Below are 20,710 nucleotides of genomic sequence, written 5' to 3' on the forward strand. Positions count from 1 at the left end.
AATTGTAAAATAAATATTTTTTATTTATAAAACAGACACTCGGAAAGTGCAAACAGGTATACTAAAGTTTGGCACAATAAAGACTTTTAAAAAGTACTGATTTAAATACTGTAATGTCATGTTTTAGAAACCACAAGAAAAAATTTACCCGTCACCAAAACGTCATCGTCCCTGGGTAGGCTTGAACCACCAACCTTTTGGTTAACAGCCGAACGCGCTAACCTACGCTAACCTAACGCCACAGAGACGCTGAAGTTGTAACCTCTACCAGGGCAACAGGTTGATTTTTTACAAATATTCACAGAGATGTCTCTAGACAAATACACAATCATTTGGCCGTTTTCCGTTTTTCCCTACATAATCTGCCACCCTGGTAGAGGGTATTGATGTTGTAAGAATGGCAGTCTCAAGTTCCGTGGAAATACGACTAGGGAAGGTGTTGAAGATATTTAATGGAGGGGGGGTTCTTAGATAACCTTTTCCCCCCAAACTGTGTCAAAACCACCAACAAAGATGCTTATACATCTAAAAAAATACAAAAAAACAAATTAAGCTATCTCTATTATCAGAGCTGCTACTTGGGTTTTAGTATTTTGGAGAAAAATCGTTAAAAATACTTAAACTCTGTATTTTGTAAGATAAGATGGTTTTTCATATATCAATGTTTATGCTTACATTTTAACACAAATTTCATTGTGACTAACAATTCTGACATACAGACGGACTAAATACATATGAAAACTAAACTGAATGCTCTAACACCTAGATAATGATTCATAAGAAGTTCAAAAAGACAGGAATTCAATAAGAATTCAATTCACTAAGAATTCAATGCTTTTAGGAAGCTTACAGGTATCATAACAGTACCAAAATCCAACCGATTTATCAGTCTAAACGACCTTAGACCTGTGGCCCTGACTCCGGTGCCTATGAAAATTTTGGAAAAATTAGTCTTAAATTCTATTAAAGAAATTGTGCAAACGCAAACATCTTTAAAGTTCACCTTTATTGTTCACGCACTATTTAATGGTGTAATGAAGTGATATCGGAAGCACTATCTTGTAGTGAATTCTGTAGTGGTGAAACTAAACAAATAATAAAAAGGGAATAATAATAAGAAATAAATGAATTACAATACTGAAATAACAAATATAAAAAACTGACATACTATAAGTTTACATACAAATGCAAAATAAAGAATGGAGAGAGAGAGAGAGCAACACCTAAACGCAGATATCGACAATATAAAACAAAACTATGTAATTAAATATATAGCTATAGTACTTACACAACATTCGGCAACTTAAAGATTACATGCACGGCAACGTGGCGGCCTGGAAAGCAATTGCCTAAAAGGATAACGTACATGTCGACTAAATATATATATCGATATAAAAAGATGGCTTTATACTAATATAACCTGACTTAATCAACTACAAATAGGTGACGACGGTTTACCAAATCTTTTATATAGAAATAAATAAACATCTAAATGTACATATCTAAAAGCGTTCTATGTAGCTTACCTTATTACATTCTGAAGAGAAAAACCTGACCGCACCCAGAAGTGGTATGCGCCCGCTATTATAGCGAACGTTGAAATAATAATAATAATAATAATAATAATAAAATAATAACAATAATGATCAAACTACTGAGCAACTATTCATAATACAATATTATAGCGTGATTTATTTGTCGATGTCGACAACAAATAAACCATGCACACTTGTGTAAGCTGTGTTCAAAAAGCGCATTGAGGAGATTAACTCCATTGTGATTTCAGCTTACAACAACAAACTCTGAATTGATACATGTTCATGTCATATTTGTTCTGTCGTTGTAATAGAAATGTTATCATTACATAAACTGAATTGTTATGAAGTTAGCATGTTCTGCAGCAGTTTCCACGTCTGCAAGCATGTGTATAATTACTGGCACCAGATCTCTCAGAGGCCGTGTTCTTTTAAATAAATTACATAGACTGCATTTTATCTTCCGTTAAATGCTATACAGTAATGTTCTATTGTACCATGCTCATTTTAATAAATCATGATTATTCAAGAAAATTTAGGGCATGTGAAGTTGCAAATGATAAGATAAGCTGAAAATACTTATCCAATTTTGTTTATGATTGATTGAAGGTCAGATTGGCGGCTCTGCATCTCGTGAGTGGGACTGCTCACAAAAGTTTTTACCAACGTATTCGTATAATCACTAGCTTTAATTTTCTATATTCTACACAATGTTAGACATGCTACCAAGTAATCTGTTATATTCTGATTGTATTCAATGCTAGTCCCCGTGGAGTTAGTGTGTGTAAGCTAAGTTGACAAAATTCATTGTAAATGGTCCCTTATGCCTAATGTGACTGTAGTATTTTGGCATAACAATACAAAACCTTCACTATTTAAATGAGTGTCCTATGAAAATAATATGATTATCCGAAGTTTGTGTGATGCTATTTTTATATAATCTCGTGCAATTTGGTCTGTTTAACCCCCAAAGATCATGTTGAAATTTTCTTGCATTTGTTAAGACCGACCACCTTGGTCTTCAGGAAAATATATTTCTTCTTTTTTTTTTCTTGTAAAGTGATGGTACAAAAGTAAATCTTTTCTAAAGAGATGTCAAAACATCCGCCAAGTTGACAGCAATTTAATGAGACACCCCAGGGGGATGGATCGATCTAAATAATTGGTAAAAATGTGTTTAAACTGTTAAGAAACAGTTTACTTTGTTTGTACAATTTTTTGGTCTTGTTCAGCTTTGGAAAAATGTGTAGTGCTTGGCCCATTTTCATTTATGGTATCATTGGGAATAAGCCGTGAGACAGGTGACTATTGGACAGATTTTAAAAATGTTTAACCTCCTTTTTTACCCTCTCTCTATCTCTGTCTTTTTTTCTCAATTTAACGAATTCAGATCAACTCAAATGGAACAATTAATAAAATGGAGCCTGATAGGATTCAGATTCACACAAAAGTGCCGCTTAAGTAATAAATACTATGTCAGAGTTCTGAGTATTTAATGAGTATGGCAACCACAAAAGGATTGGCAAGATGATGGTCGCCATCTGGTACTCCAGCGCAGTCAGATCAGATATGTTTCTCTCTCTCTCTCCGCTGCTGCTTTTGTATGAATTGCAACCAAGCCGAGGCAGTTACTGTCTATTTGAAGTAGGTATTATTCCAAGTTAAGATATGTGACGGTAATGTTCACTTTGTATTGATAATATGAGTATAATTATTGTCATAGGACAAGAGTATTCATCTGAACTATGGAAAGTAAAGTATATATTTGTATATACTTGACTTACAAGATATTTTAGACAGTAAAAGTAAGATTAGATATTAGACTGCATTCCCACATATTTAGATCGATCCATCTGGATTGACCTAACTCCCTGGGGGTTCACGCTAAATTGCTGTCAGCTCAAGAGGCTTAAATGTCTGTCACGCCTACCGAATCAGCTAGGGTAAAGATAATTACACCTAACAGCTTTACTAGTTGTGATAGACATTTAAGCCGCCAAGTTGACAGCAATTTAATGAGACACCCCAGGGGGATAGACCGATCTAAATATCTGTGGGAATGGTCTCTTAGAGTGACGAGTAGACGCTGTTGTCTTCCCCGGCAGGCACAGTGACATTGGATCAACGTTGAAAACAGGTTGATCTACCTAAATTCAACGTCAAATCAATGTTGATCCAGCCACATCAAAACGCCGTCATATTGTGACGTTGAATCAACGTTGTATTTTGGTCGTTGACTCAACGTTGTTTGGTCGTGATCCAAGACATGGATCGTAATTTAAAATAATTTAATTAAAATTATAAAAACGTGATACTATGTTTATATAAAAGCCTATGTATGACATAATGTATTAAAATGAATTTATGGCAGCTGCAAGGTATACCGGGTATGTTGCCATGGGTAATAATTAATTAGTTCTAGCCTATTAACATCAATAACAGTGCTGCATAATCCACCTATTGTTCATTAATTCCTGAAAAGATTAAATAGATAACAATACTGTAACGAACTTTATCAAAATATGAAAAACGGTGTTTTAAAGTAAAAGTGATAGTTGTTTTGTGTCTTTAGTGAACTAATGAATTTTCTTAATTTGTTATTCAGAATTACATTCCAATAAACTTCCTCACAAGGTCAGCTAAGACAAGGACGAATAAGTCCAGCTGTAAATGTGATGGAGTGAAGTTAACGATGTTGACAGTTCACGGTATCCTGTTATATGATCGGGATGATCACGCCTTCCGACAGTATATAAGATAATAAAATGAAATTTTCAAGGGAATTAACAATATAAATCTTTCAGTTCCATTGAAATCTCATGTTCTTAAATGTCAGTCACAATCCAAGGCCTAACTGGAGGAAAATGCATAACGACCGTCACAAAATATATAGCAAGGCAGGACCGCTGTGGAAAAACGTTGTTCAGTCGCGAAGAAAGACGAACGAGATTACGCCTGGTATATTACCACTTCATGGGATAAATGCTCTGATTTTACTGTCAAATCGACTTCATAGGATAAATTGCGACTTCATCTCCACATAAGATACTGCCTGCGACTTCATGGGATAATGGTGAAATAGTACCTGTTGTTGGCCCAACGCTATGAGAGAGAACGTTTTTGAAATATAATGTTTTTGTACTGTAAATATTATCCAAAATAGGTAAACTGTACGTTTTAATTCACTTGTATGACTGAATAGGGTTTCTTTAGTGGTATTGGATGCATGTTCCGAGTAATTTTTAAATACACAGGCGTATGTAGGTGAGGATCCAGTATTTGTAGAAATCAGTACATGATGGGACATTATGGTCAGCGTTGAAGAAAAGGGGGCCCAGACCCCCTGTGCCCTCCCTTCCCAGATCCGCTTGATGCATAAAACTAATGGATCAGGTAAACCAGGCTATGAAAACATAATTTACCCGTAGGTTACTGGATTATAAGACAAATTTTTCCATGAGGAAAGACACGCGCAAGTGTAATGATTTACGTCTGTCCCTTGGTTTCCGAGATGCTCTGTTCTGGTCCTACACCTGTGAATGTCCATCTTGATGTGATCAATGGTGTCCCCGAAATGTGCCCTTGGCTGGCTCTCATTTGACCCGGAAGTAATATCTGCGGCACTGTCTGCATTTGGAAACCTGTTAATAAGGCGTTCGGGGGGGGGGGGGGGGGGGTAGGCCTACTCGTTGTTTAGCAGCCTAACTAACGTAGTTGATCTGCGAGATCAACAGGCTTGTAGATTGATATTTACCATGGCCCATAGGAGCCTACGCCCCTTTACATGCGAAAACGACAAGGCCTATGCCGAGTTCGTCTTTTACTACAGAGCTTTGAGAGCCGAAAATGGCATGGCCTCTTTCGCCACTTACTGAACTCCAGAGATGCGAGATTAACACGACCCATGTCGCGTTTGTCTCTCAAAAGACACTGTTATAAAACATGAAATAGGCATTACGTGTGATTTTCGCAGCTGAATAAGTAGACCCTTATAAACGAAGTTGACGTGACCTTAGAGTCATGTCGCTTTCAACTTTTACAAACCTCCAACAAAATCTATCTCCACACAGACGCGCGCGACATGTACTATTGGACATGGGTCAGTTGAAAGCGACATTAACCTTAATGGCTCATGTTACTTTCAGCCAATTAATTTGAAACAGAAGGACCGTCTTAAAACCCTTTATATTTGAATCCTTGAAAATAAGAATATGAGGCCATATAATTATTACAAGCAATTAGCCACACTGTTATCTAGATAGCACTTAATTATGATGGGATTCAAATGAAAAAAATGTTTTGGGACAGCACAACACTGTTTCAAATTAATTGGATTTGACATATAAGAGTTGGCTGAAAGTAACATGAGCCCTTTAGGTTAATAGGGTTTCAACTGACCCATGTCCAATAGTAGATGTCGCGCGCGTCTGTGTGGAGATAGATTTTGTTGGAGGTTTGTAAGAGTTGAAAGCGACATGACTCTCAAGTTACGTCAACTTCGTTTATAAGGGTCTACTTATTCAGCTGCGAAAATCACACGTTATGCCTATTTCATGTTTTATAACAGTATCATTTGAGAGACGAACGCGCCATGGGTCGTGTCAACCTCGCATCTAACGCGTTCAGTAAGTGGCAAAAAAGACACAGCCATGTCATTTTCGGCTCTCAAAGCTCTGTAGTAAAAGACGAACTCGGCATAGGCCTTGTCGTTTTCGCATGTAAAGGGGCGTCTAAAAGACGCACGCGTAGGCTCCTATGGGCCATGGTAGATATTTATTCAGAATTGTGGTTGATTGTTATTGTGGTTGATTTTAATTTTTACATCGTAATTTCTGCTATCTACCCGTAGACCTTTAGTAGTGGGACTTTGCAGTCCTTTGGGGGGTTATATATATTTTTATATCGTTGTTACTGGTATCCTCTATCCATTAAAGTGAGGAACATGAGACGTTGGGGATATTTAAACTTGCCATTAGGGGTTTTCACGTGTCCTTCGGATTTTTGGTGACTTTGGCGACCTAGGGGTGGTTGATTATTATCTTTAAATTGTATTTTCTGCTATATACCCATAGGTCTTTAGGTTGTGGAAACTAAACTGTCGGGGTGTGCATAGGCAGGTTTTTTTTTGGTTTTTTTTTTTTTGTGACCTGGGGTGTGGCTGTCCCTGGGGATGGTACACATATATATTACCGTAATTTATTTCATCTCCCCCTAGACCATTCGAATTAGGAACATGAGTCTTTGGTGCATGGGTGGGCTACATTAGTGTGACTTGGGGTGTGGCCGTCCCTAGGGGGTGTCGTGATTAGTGGTTTGTCAGGCAATGAAACTGATTCCATAGATTGCATTTAAGATTCCTTGCAGAGTTGGACCGACCCTGCTAGTACTACATCCTGAATCTGATGGCTGTCTTCGAGTTAGGAAGGAAAGGGAAATGTAGAGAAAGCAGCAGACAGTACTAAATAACAGACCTTCAGTCGTATTCTTGAATATAGGTCAAGTTAATTAAAACCCATTCAAGAACCCATACTCTCAGGAATCCTAGGGTCCAAGTCCCATTGTTCTTTAACCTAAAACACACATGTTTATTACTGCTCTTGGGAAATAAACATTTTTGTTTTGTGTTAAGACACAACAGCAGTTAAACGCTAAGATTCTTGATCGAGTGTGTGGGGCCTTGAATTAGTTTTTAATTGGATTCCCTGACCTATATTTATGCATATGGCTGGAAGTCCATTTAGTTCTGTATGTGCTTCTGCTGTTCTCTACATTTCTCAAGGACCCATGCACATTCATTAAAATGACTGGTTCATCAATCTCCGTTTCATGTTCCTTAAAATTTAAGGGTATAGATGGCAGAAATAAAGTTGTGAAAAATAGAATCAACCACCCCCCGGGATAGCCACACCTGAAATATCATACTAACATTCCCGGAAACCTATGCATATCCTCAATGGTAAGCTTATCAGCCCGGAAGGTTTCATGTTCCCAACTGTAATGGCGTAAGGGTAGAAGCACGAATAACGATGTAAAATTTAAAATCAACCTCCCCAGGGACGGCCACACCCAATGTCACAAAACCCCAGAAGGACCCATAAACATCCCCAAAGACAGATTTTTCAATCCCCATAGCCTTACATTCCCAGCTTTATTGGTCTAAGGATATAGATATAGCAGGAATAACAATGTCAATTAGACTCAACCGCCCCCCCCCCAAAAAAAAAAATCCGAAGTGCCCTTCCACATTCGAAATAGTATGTAGCCACGTTTCATGTTCCTAGCATAAAATACGATGTAAAAATTAGAATAGACCACCCCCAGGGTCGACCACACCCCAAGTCACGTACAATTGAATTCCGAAGAGCCTTTGCAAATTCCTATAATGATAGGTTTATTAATCCCCTTAGTTCCTAACTATGATGGTTTAGGAAGTAACAATGTGAAATAGATTATGTATGTATACAATTAATTGTCCACCACAGGGAAAGCTTGACCAATGTAAGCGTACCTAGCCGAGACAACCCCGTCCCCATTCCAATTCTACCTCTATAGAACTTAATTCACACTAGCTATTTATTGACTAAGAAAAAACTCTGGTTGCAAAATGCGTTCCGGTTGAAAAATTCGTTTTCATGATTTTCTTTGGTTGCAAAATGCGTTGCAGTTGCAAAATGCGGCTCTACACCAGTTTTATGAATCCCCAGTATTTCATTCTCCCCAACATCTATCTGGACAGTTGACCGTTTCAAATCATTCAGATTTCAGACTTTCCGACCTAAGCGTTTTCATTAAGTATATAGGCCAGGAGGTCAATCTTTTTAAACGATTCTCCCCAACATCTATCTGGACAGTTGACCGTTTCTAATCATTCAGATTTCAGACTTTCCGACCTAAGCGTTTTCATTAAGTATATAGGCCAGGAGGTCAATCTTTTTAAACGACCGAGATATTTTCGAAACATTTATGTTGCATATCAATAGAAAAGCCTATTTTTACAGCTTGTTATTGCAAGTCATAACATTTATGTCATAGTTACAAAAGAGATACTTCTATAACACGAATAATGAAATAGACGGTTTGTTAAAGATATTAATGTACAGCTAGTGTGGAGCAAAATTAAAACCTCTCTGCCTAGTAGAGTTCTCTACCTACAGTGGAAAGACATACATTCTTGCTACTGTGTACTAGCCACTTCTATAAACCTGCGCCGTCAATCAAACCACACATGGTCAGTTTTATGCCCTAGTTTAAAGGCAGGCAATGTGTTTATTTATACACTTCGTTTGTCTTATACATCTAGTGCCTTAGACCCGCCATGATTCAACGTCCAAATATTGTCAGTTTTTAATCGTCCTGAAATCTGAAAAATCTCAAAACTAAATGGGTAAAACAAAAAACTAGCTTTATGCTTTCCGTCACTGGACCGGAGCTCTTGAAATAAAGTACATTATTTATAGAGTTAATCTCACAGGTATCTACGAGAACATCTGAAAATAAACAACAGCTTCATTAAACTCCAACGAGATAAAATACGCACTATCATGAGTAATGTTACTCCCCCCCCCCCCACACTCACACACACACAAACACACACACACACACACCCCGTTTCAAATACACGCGTCACTCTGGAAATCATGGTCTAGAATGAAACTTCATATCGACCTTTACGCCTAATTTCCACATCCAACCAGAACTGAAACATGTTTGGATACAATGTACCATGAAGTGGTAATATACTACGAAGTCTCCTAAGGGTCCTTATTTTTTAACCAATGAAGTCGCCTTCTATCATGAAGTAGTAATTCTTATCCTATGAAGTGGTAATATACCATGAAGTATCTTAACAGCCGTGTAAAAGAGAAAGGGGTACTCCTGCGCGGAAAAACGTTATTCAGTCGCCCGTTGTAAAGGCCAGCTTGCACTGTTCCGACATCATTCCGCGGAGGCAGAAAAATCGGAAAGATTTGTTTTTGTGCTGTGCTAAAGCCACGGTCACAACCGGACGCACGGATTTAACATACGTCCCTTGTGAATTTTGCGTGCAGTAGAAGCCGTGGAGGTCGTAGAGTTAGACGAAAGTCTGCCTTGCGAGTTGCAAGGGCCAAATGAGATGTCCTTTCAAGCAGGAACACTAATTGCAAGGTGCAGGGGCCGTGGAAATTGTACTCATTTCTTGAGCTTGCCTTCTACCTACGTACGTGGCACGCACTCACCACTATTGAAGAGAAAGCAACGCACGGCGAAAGTAGTTTCCATTTTGCTTCACACTTGCCTCATACACTTGTGATGACGTACTAACCGCGTACGCCAGTTTTGTCTACTGTTCTCTCCTTCTTTCTTCTTCCTTCTACCTTCTTTCCTGCTATTTAAGGTTTTTTCTTGTCTTTTGGAGACATATTAGAAGCTGAATTAAGCAAAATTCGAAATTTTTGAAAATTGTTGCACAGGTTGCACGATCTTCTTTAACTACCGTGCGTCGTGAGTACACCTTTTGTTCTCCTAGCGTAGGCGTGACGCACGTGCGATGCACTTCCGAGGTGCTTTCGACTTTGATTGTTAGTTGTGAGGGTGTGCGCCGTACTGAACACGCAAAAGACATTTGTTCCTTCATTGCCTGCGACGTGCGTCTTGGACCACGCACGTCACGCACGTCACGATTGCGAACTCCTTGCGAGTGAAGCAATGTACGTTTGCGGACTCGCTGTTCGCAGATTATTCGTAGAATCTTTTGGACATGTCCAACATCCTCCGTACGTGGATACGGGCTGTCTGCGAACTCCAAATTTTGCAAGAGAGACTTGCGTTGCACGAGAGCCGTTAAGTTTAAAGGCAACCCTCCATTTCTTTCAGTACTGGAGATACAAGAGGATGTGGCTGATTTGCTTCTGTTGTATTTTGTGCGCGGTTTTGCAGGGTTCCCTATCAGAGGTAATGCTTTCATATTTTTTGGTAAATTAGAATTTACTGGTATACAGTATCTACCGTAGTATTGTGAAATGTGGTACATGTAGACTGTTACACTGCGATAAACAAGGCCTTGACAAAGTTATGTTGATTTGCACACACGCGCGCGCCTGCACACACATATTTTTGGTCGTACCCCTCAACTCTCGCCCCCCCCCCCCCAACCGAAAAGAAAAGCATTATTACAAGCAAAAAGAGTTGAACTGTTCAATCCTTGTGTCTACCCTACTATAGCATGTGCTCTTGGCATACATGTGTTTCAATACTCTAGCTTCATATCCCCCACCCTCCAAGAACCTATTCCCACAGATTTTAGATCGATCTATCCCTGTGGGGAGTCTCACTAGATTACTGTCAGCTTAGCCGGCTTAAATGTCCGTCCCGCCTACTAAAAGCTGTAAGGAGGTAATTAACTTTCGTGGGCGCTCGGCTGACAGCAATTTAGCGTGAACCCCCAGGGAGTTAGGTCGATCTAGATGGATCGATCTAAATCTATGGGAATGCAGTCAATCTAGCTTCATTACCCCCTCTAAGGCAATGGATGACCTGCTTTGCTATTTAGTTTTTTTTAGCATTATCATAATTTTGATATGATATGAAATTAAAATTTGCAAATCATATGATTTCGGTGTGTACGCGTGCGCCTGTTTTTGTGTTTGCTCATCTATTCATATAATGTACATAGTTGAAACGTTCATTTTTTAGGAAGGGAAGGAAGATATCCACCCTTACCAACGAGCCTTTGGTAAATAATACAAACAGCTAGTCCAAATATCATATCATTATATAAAACCTGTGCATTGCAGGTAAAATACGGCTTTGAACGTTTGCCTACGGATTTCTATTCCTTAAAGTGACACCCTTTTCCACTCATTTAGTTTCATCAAAAACGTAATACTTACGCGTTTTAATTACTTACCATACAGTATAGATAATAGGAATATATATCTTCACGTCCACGATACTGGGTAACAACAATGGGTTATCGTATTTGAAAGTCTGTCAAAGAATTCCTATGTGTTGGATTACAATGGGGCTGCTTTCACTTGAAAAGGGATGGGTTGTTTTAATATAACAAACAATTGTGTGTTTCCAAACATCGCTGTGTATTTAAAACTTTTTAATTCTTAGCTGAAAATAATACTAAAACAGCGCTTAAATCTTAGATACAGACATGTGAGACTGTTTTACAGCTGTGCGTTATGGAAAAGAAAGCTCTCAGAATAGTATTATCATGTTTTTTGGCCCTCTCAGGGATCATTTACGGCAAACACTCTAGAGAAATACAAAAATTTCTCTCCGTCGCAAATTATGATGCGTGAAGAGAGCGGTTTGTTGTGCATTACTTTCGTTTCCGATTTCCACTTCAGTACACAGTATTATATCCCATACACGTGAACAATACAAATTTCAATCTTGGGATTTAAATACCTGATATACACTCTGCTTTTCATAAAACAACAATGTGTAAGGAAATCCTGTCATCTGAGCGTTTAAGCACAAATGTTATGACCCAATCCTGTTTCGGTCCCTTCAGACAGGCATGAGTCACAGCTAGAGTGTAGTTTCGTTTCCCCATTCAGCTTCGGCCAAATAGTGGAGATTTTTATTGATGACGTAATGACCCGGTCACATGAATATTAAATGAGGCTAATTAAATTAGCTATAGATCTATCCGGTTCCCACTTTTTTGCTTGTAATGCACGAAAAACGCTTTCACGCCATCGCTGTTTAACCGCTGATTCTGGGATCGCATGGCGCTTACCCAACTCCGTGGAGTTAAGTGTACTCTTCCCTGATAACTTTTTTATGTGTTTACTGTTACATTTTCCAAGTTTTATGAATATAAAGCAAAATACGATGTATATTATAAGCTGAAAGCGTGCTCACGAGAGAGTATTTCATGTCGTCGCTGTTTAACAGCCGATTCAGGATTGCGGCGTGTTTCCCTACTCTACACCCTGAGCTTCAGAGCTAACTTGACACTAACCTTTTCACTGTAGCCTATTCTCCATCGTGTCAAGTAACTCTACGAAGTTAAGTGTACTCTTTTTTATGTGTTTAGTGTTACATTTTCCAATATTTTTGAATAAAAAGCAAAATACGATGCATGTTCTAAGCGGAAAGCGTGCTCACGCGATTGACGCCATGTTGAAATTTTGCTGCCCAAGTCCCAATGCCGTTACCCAGTGTCGTGGACGTAGAGATATATTTAGGTAACCATCTGTGCTTGTATTGACACATTTTTAAAAAAATCTGTCGAAGATCCCTGTGTGACTCACGACGTTCTGGACCAGGACTGGAGAAGCGTGAACAATACAAAAGGCACGGATAAAAATGGGAAAATACATTGTGATAAAGCAGGATGGACTGACATTAACTTCCCTGGGTGGTTCAGATTCAAAGGCAATGCTGGGAATAGAATGCTAGACAAGGTCAGTATACACTGATGCTCATAAGTTAAGCAACACCCCGATTTTTTCAGAAGTTTCTTCTATCATGATCATTATTTCATTTGTTGGTGGGATTATGCATATTTCTTTCATATTTTATAAATAACTTATTCAAGTTGAATATTTCGGTTAAAGAAATACACCACACAGCTTACTGTAATAATCAAAATAACATTATTAACCAAACGGTACTAAAATATGCCAAACCATGTGTCAAAAAAGTATGCTCACACAGCAAAAAGTACGTGCTGATTAAAACAGCTTATTATGAAAAAATAAAGTTCGATCATTTAAGAATTAGTTTTAATAAAAGAAGACTGTAGATAATAGATGATTAATCGTCTATTATGCAATAAATATCGGGTGTGCTTTCCCTGGTTTTGAACAACAGCTTCACATTGTCTCCTGCAACTTGCCACCAAATTCTGCCAATCTTGCTTTGGGAGCCGGTTCCCTTCTTCAGTTACTGCATGCTGGACCTCTCTAATGTTTCTAACTGGAGTTTGTCTCTCATTTACTGCCCTGTCAATCATATCCTAAGCATGTTCTATTACATTGAGAATTGATAAATATGCAAGCCAATCCAAATGTGGGATACCGCGCTGTTGCAGCGCGTCTTGCACGGACCATGCTTTCTGGATGGGCGCATTGTCCTGCACCAAAATGGTTTTTCTTTCTGGATTTGCTTGAATGTGTGATTGTATGCACCCCAATGGTATTTCGTCTCTGTATTGTTGACCAGGGCACCTCCCTTGAATGACGTACGGTGGCAATTTTTCATTGTTTGGCTGATATAAACTAGTCCTGGTGGCATAATCGAACCAGATATCTTCATCTCTTGCGTCGGTTAATATTGGTCTACCAGAAAGAGGCTTGTCCAATATATACGAGTTTGGCGCCATTTTGCTACCAGCTTGGACACTTGACTTGGTGCACCCCAGCACGATGACTTCCCATTATTTGCCATCTGATTACCTCGTTGAGTCCCCTTCTAACCATTGGTTGGTCCAAAATAACAAATTGTGCCCATGAAACTAGCCAAACTGGAAGCTCCTCATGGCATGGCCAAACTGTGTTTTTCGCAAGTGGCACCCCCATTGCATATTCTTTCGCGTCCAACAGTAAATAGTACTCTAATGTCACGGTCCAGTAAGTCAAAGTAAAAACAAAAGAAATATCTAGCTACTGTACAAATTTTGCATCAATAAAAATTTTGGTTGCTGAGAAATTCGAGAAATAAGAAAGTGTTGCTTAACTTATGAGCATCAGTGTAGGTACACTGAGGAAAGACAATTCTGGCTTGGCCTTTTCTAGACTATATCAGAATTACTGACAGTATACCATTACGGTTTTCACTACACGTTCAACTTGGTCACACCACACTTAAGTACTCAAAACACACACACACATACAGTATAATGATAGAGAGAGAGAGAGGGGGGGGGGGGGAGAAGACGAGGGGAGAAGACGAGGGTAAACTAGTAATGCTGTTAAAGGACATACCCAGTATATACACATTCCATATCATGTATCTCACTTTTTCAGTCTTGAACATGCAGAATATTTACTATTAGGTTACTGTTGGTAACTGTTTGGTCATAGTCTTTGTGAAAATGTGCTAGAACTAATAAAACTATTATATCAAAGGCAAATCAATATGACTGATGGAATAAAAGTATAAAGTATGTTAATAAACATAACCGATGAGCAAATATAAGTCATATTTTTAAGTATCTTTCATATACCTCTTTATTGTACTTTTTAAATTGCCTCATTTACAGTGCCCAGAGCCCTTCACATGCGGAACTAATGCTCCCATGTGGTTGAACGGTAAACACCCAGCAATAGGAGATGGCGTGGTCAGTAGCAAGACATGCGTGAGCCACCATAATGGCTGTTGTAGTTTGTCATTTCCAGTCCTAGTGAAGATGTGCTCGGCGGGATTCTATGTGTACTTATTACAAAATGCACCAAGATGCTTTATGGCTTATTGTGGTGGTAAGTGTCTCAAAATGCATCGCATACACGATGTCTGATAAAATATTTTAATTTAATTTGAAAATTAACACTACTATAGTACAGTTGAGTAACTAATTCCATACCTAATTTACACAGAAGAAAGTACGCATCCCTTGTATATCTAGTGAAAAGTCAATAGTACTGTTAGAGGGTAAGTAAACAGTACGCAGTTACGCCCAGTTGGTTTTTTAAAATCCTAAACACAGAATACATTATCCTCTATAGAGTAGACGCTGATTCTGAAAAGAGGCTTATAAAGCTAGGAGTTCCAGAACTCCTTGTATAAAGTAACATTTATTCCCTCGGCAATCTTTACTCGGTTTGACACTGTGCTATGTTAGACAAATGTATGGCGGTTTATTTCAGGGTGGTCGTCCTTTAAAACCAATAGGCCGTGACATCAATAGGTTTACTAAATTTAGCGAAAGGTGTAAAAAAATGGGCATTTAATTCTTGTTGTCAGTATTTATTTCGTAATTAGGTAAATTCACAGGCGACTTAAATCCCAAAAAAATCTATGAATAAACCAATATTATTACTAGTAACAAGATTATCGATTTTGAAGGCTAAGGAACATTCTATCATTTCAAAATTATAAGTGAAACATAAGTTTACTTTTCGTAACTATCGCGTCAAAATTGCTATGTTAGGGGTCTTTCGGCTATCATACATGCATTCCTTTTTTTTCTTCTGAATAAAACGAAAATTGTCCAGTCTATTTTTTAAAAGGTATATTTCTATTTGTCATATTAAGTCACACATGCATTTCTCCAATAAATGCCGTAATGCTGGACTTCAAATATTGCAAATAACAATTCTGGACCATCAAGCTCCAATGAACATTTGATTCTTTAAGAAGAAATAGCTAAAAATCTATTTGCTTAGCACGTGAAGTGGTCGAGGTGCAGGCTAAATGATAATTGAATATTTGTAGAGATATATAAAAATGCAAAATGAAACCATACAAAATATGTATTTTTCATCTTGTGCGACACGCATCCGTTGATATAGCCTACGTGATATCAGCGTTACAAAGTAAATACATTTACTATTAATAAGTTGTATTAAGGTGCAGTGCAGGCTGAATGACAAATTGAATATTTAGAATTATTAAGCTAGGGCAGTAAACCTGAGGCTCAAAGGTGTTGTGTTTTCATTTTAGAATATCACGACCTGTGTTTTGATGAAAACGGTGGATGTTCCCACTACTGCTACATAGATAAGACTACATTAAAACCTGCGTGTTCGTGTCCAAGTGGTTTTCCTCTTGGAAAGGATCGAAGGACGTGCGGTGCGTGGCTGTTCCAAAAGAATGGAAGCACCGTAAAACCTGTTTGTTGTATCGACTTACTAGGTCGTAAATAAAAATTCATTGAAAGAATAATGAAATGCGTTTACAATCTTAGAAACATTTCCAGTTTAACGCGTATGGGGCTATGAATAAAACTTCTCACGAACACACACATACACACAGACAGAGAGAGAGAGAGTTCGCCAATTATGTAATTTCAGAGTATCGCGACCTGTGTCTGGACAATAACGGTAGATGTTCCGACAACTGCTCCATGGATAACTCTACATTCAAAGCTGTGTGTTCGTGTCCAAAGGGTTTCCGTCTGGGAAAGGACCAAAGGACGTGCGGTACGTGACTGTTCCAAAAGACCGGGTGTATGTCACAGTAAGTTAAGCCTTAAAGGGTATAGTAATGGGAATGTGTTTACAAACTTAGATAAATATCCAATGTAAATAATCGCGCGTTTTTATCCACACGTACAGTAACTCACAAAGAGAAAGAGAGAGAGAGAGAGAGAGAGAATGTTACCAATTATGCCATTTCAGAGTTTCACAATCTGTGTCTTGAAAACAATGGTGGATGTTCGGACAACTGCTCCATGGATAACTCTACATTCACTGTCGTCTGCTCGTGTCCGAAGGGCTTTGTGGTGGGAAGTAACAAGCGCGCCTGTAGTAAGTCTAATCTTTTTTTAATTAAGTAAAAAAAATAGAAACACAGCCGATCATTTAGGAGAGCTGGCATTCATTCGTGCATTACAACCAGCTAAGTGCATTGACTTTGGGTCATTTCTTAATTCATTTTATCATCTTTTTCATTTATTTTTTCAGATAACTCTTGCTTTAAAAGTTTTCTCCGATTTCACTTCAGTTAGAGACGAGTGCAGAGTAGATAACGGTGGCTGTAGCCATTTCTGTGTCCATAGAGATTACGATGACCACAGCCACTGTCAGTGTCCAGTGAATGATCTGGTGTTGAGGCAAGATGGAAAAACATGTGAATGTCAGTGAACGCTTGCAGTATTTCTTTTTTAAATTTGTTTAACATCGCCAAATACGGTACCTTGATCAATGAGCAATAATAGGAGATATTTGGGGGAATATGATATAGATACTCATTACAAAGACAATGGTAAAATGTTTGTCTAACTGGGCGTACCTTTTTATGTCATTAAATTTAAACATCTACATTTATGCTACGTCAGCTCCCGATGTCAACGTAACCTGCACCGACCAACACCTGCAGTTGGACCTGCTTCGTTCGGCATTCCATGGTCTTAACGAGAGCCAGCTCCAGTTGACGGACCCTTCCTGCCAAGGCACAGGCAACCATACCTTCATCACGTTCAGGGCGCCCCTGCACGGCTGTGGCACGATCATGAATTTCACCAACTCCTCGGTCGTGTATTCCAACATCGTGTCTACCAGGCCCAACTACCTCTCTCTAATGAGTGGTGTCGTCACTTGGGCCGGCACGGTCGAGATTCCATTTGAGTGCAAGTATGCAAGGGACCACTGGATTGCCGGAAGCTTCAAGCCAGTTGTAGAGAAATTGAGATTCAAGGAAAAGGGTCGAGGGAACTTGGCGTTCAACATCCAACAGTTCCAAACCGATAATTTTTCGACTCCATACTCCGAAAAGGACTATCCTGTGTCCGTGAAGATTCGTGACCAGATGTATTTCGTGCTGAGCGTGAACACGACGTCCCCGGCTGTGAAACTGTTCGTGGACACGTGCAAGGCTACACCCTCTTCCAGCCCCTTCGACTTCCTCCAGTTCAACTTCATCATTAACGGGTAAATGCCTGTGTTACGCATAGGACACAAAATGTAATGACAAAATATTTAAGCTGTACATTCATACAGATCAATGCAAAAATGCAATAATGGATATCCGTGGTTATCAGAGTTTTTATAGTTTTTCTTCGTGTTTTCATGGTCCTACATACAGTATCTTAAGTTCCGTCCAAAAATGATTCGCTCATAACCTCAATTTGGGATGTTTTAACGAGTAAGCTCACTTTTGTGTGTGTGAGTGTGTGTGTGTTTTATTATTATTATTAGATTTGATAATAGGCCAACTTTTTGTGTCTTAAGAACTAGTCAACTGATCCTTTCCCAATCAGAAGTCATCTTCATATTATAATCAAATGAGCGTCATATATACCGGTAGTAAAATAACTTGCCGTTCCTTCCATTCAGATGTTCAGTTACATCGGCAGTCAAGTTCCTCCCGAGTCAGGATCCAAGGGAGATCCGGTTGAGCATCCGGGCCTTCCAATTCTTGAAAGCTTTACCTGAGATTTATCTCCACTGCAAAGTGGTCGTCTGCCACACTGCGGATATGACGTCACACTGTACCAAGAGCTGCGTGCAAGATGATAACACAGGGAAGAGACAAGCGGGATCTGTCGACGATTTCCAGATATCTGAAGGACCGTTCCATTATATCGTTTACTGACGGCTTTTGTAAGTCATTTTCCATGAATGTTCCAATCTTGTGTTTTAACCTAATTTTTATTGGTAATTATTACAAATAATACACATTTTAATCAAGGATAATTACATGATTTCAAATTTGCATACAGACCTACATTTCATTCTAAATGCAGGGAAAGCACATTTTTTTAATTTGGTGTATGTCTGTTGAATATATATTTGTTTGAGTTGAAGTGTCCTGGCATCTTCTTTATTAAATTTTTCATTAACACATCTTTTACAGACCTGCGTCAGCAAATGTCCTCAACTCTCACGAAGATCGAAATCTCAACTCGACAATTGGACATGGGACATGCGATTTCAACCGATATAATTCGATTTTCACACCAACCTTAAACTTGTGCAACTAGTGGAGTGTAAAACTTGTATTATTCTACGCATATATCTTAATCCGCTTTTGTGCACATTCTGAATTGCGCTTATCATTAAAAGCAGAGCAACTGACTAAACGTGTTATGTCTTTGGTTTAACTGGATGTTTTCACAGTATGGGAAGTTTTTGAGTCTATGATCTCCAACAAAGTTATGTGAGAAAAGGATCTATAAAATCAGTTCCTTTTGTTTATTTTTACCATAACGACGGAAATTCATTTCTATAACGACATCCAGACACGAAATTGCATATCATAATGAAGACAGGCTCGAAGGAAGCAAACCTTAGTGGGAGGGACAATTTAGGAAATAAGTGATGAAGGGCGGAGTTAGCTGCAAAGGGTATATACTTTAACTTGGACATCAGTTGACGTGGGTTTCCGCCCGGGATGTGATATTTTGGTGGGTATTTATTATTTTTTACTTAAAGGAATAATAACTTTTCGTTTTGGCCAAAAAATGAATTTTCCTGGAGTAAACAACAATTTTCCCATACTTACCTGTTTTTTTTCTAAAAAGTTTGTTTTTTTGTTAAAATCTCTTCAGAGATTATAACAGAGTATAGCCATCAATGGAGGTCACGTGTGAGATCTATATTTCACAGTAAAAACACATAGAAATATAATATATTTTACCACAAAAACGGCAGTTATAGCTATTATTCTGATATCTGAGCTTGTCTCTAGAGCACGTGACCTCCATTGATGGATATACTCTGTTATAATCTCTTAAGAGATTACAACAAAAAAAAAAACTTTATAGAAAAAAAAAGACGGGGACTAACTTTGAATGTAAAAATGGATTCATTAACCATTGATAAGTATGGGAAAATCGTTGTTTACTCCAGGAAAATTCATTTTTTGGCCAAAACGAAGAGTTATTATACCTTTAACTAAAATAGGCATGCTATCAGTAAAAGTTTTCAATGATCTTAAAAATATACACTCTTTGTCGTGCCTTCTTTACATTCTTCGCGGTGTTATCTTTCCAATTCAATTTACTGTTAAGGTGTATACCAAGTAGTTTAAATTCCTCTACCCTACTAACTTCAACACTACCAATGGTGAATGGTACCTTTACATTCTGATTCCTTCTAAAATCCACCATTTTTTTGGTTTTAGCTACGTTCAAGATAAGATCATTTCTCTCGCACCAGCTTAACACAGACTCAACAGATTCTCTATATGTACTCTCGTCATTATCAGTAACTAGCCCCACAAGCGTAGTATCAACCGCAAATTTCATGAGAGGATTTCCCTTCGCTTGCACTAGTGCAATCATAGGTAAAAAGGGAGTAAAGACAAGGTGAAAGGACGCATCCCTGTGGTGCACCGGTATTTAAGTTATTTTTGAGCTAAAAGAGCCGACTTTAACAGATTGTCTTCTATCTAAAAGAAAGTCTAAAATCCAATCACAAATAAGAACAGGTAGCTTAAGATGGTTTAAAAGTTTCAAATATAGTTTTTTTGGAACAATTGTGTTAAAAGCTGAACTGTAGTCAATAAATAAAATCCTTGCATAAAAGTTTTTGTTATCTAAGTGTTGTAGTACAGTGTGTAGGCACAAATTAATC

General features: G+C 38.3%; 1 protein-coding gene across 1 annotated transcript; it reads left to right on the forward strand.

Moving 5' to 3' along the window:
• Positions 1-3,083: 3,083 nt before the first annotated feature.
• LOC106158370 (oncoprotein-induced transcript 3 protein-like) lies at positions 3,084-19,635 on the forward strand. Its single transcript, XM_087012273.1, has 12 exons — positions 3,084-3,179; positions 10,389-10,466; positions 11,208-11,247; positions 12,768-12,937; positions 14,737-14,953; positions 16,137-16,265; positions 16,487-16,615; positions 16,814-16,942; positions 17,139-17,270; positions 17,473-18,064; positions 18,470-18,736; positions 18,990-19,635. The coding sequence occupies exons 1-11, from the start codon at positions 3,105-3,107 to the stop codon at positions 18,726-18,728; spliced, it is 1,950 nt and encodes a 649-aa protein (XP_086868399.1). The 5' UTR covers positions 3,084-3,104; the 3' UTR covers positions 18,729-18,736; positions 18,990-19,635.
• Positions 19,636-20,710: the final 1,075 nt, after the last annotated feature.

The sequence above is a fragment of the Lingula anatina genome, chromosome 4, assembly GCF_051362555.1.
Source record: "Lingula anatina isolate TDL-2025a chromosome 4, LinAna3.0, whole genome shotgun sequence".
In the NCBI taxonomy this organism is placed as follows: domain Eukaryota; kingdom Metazoa; phylum Brachiopoda; class Lingulata; order Lingulida; family Lingulidae; genus Lingula; species Lingula anatina.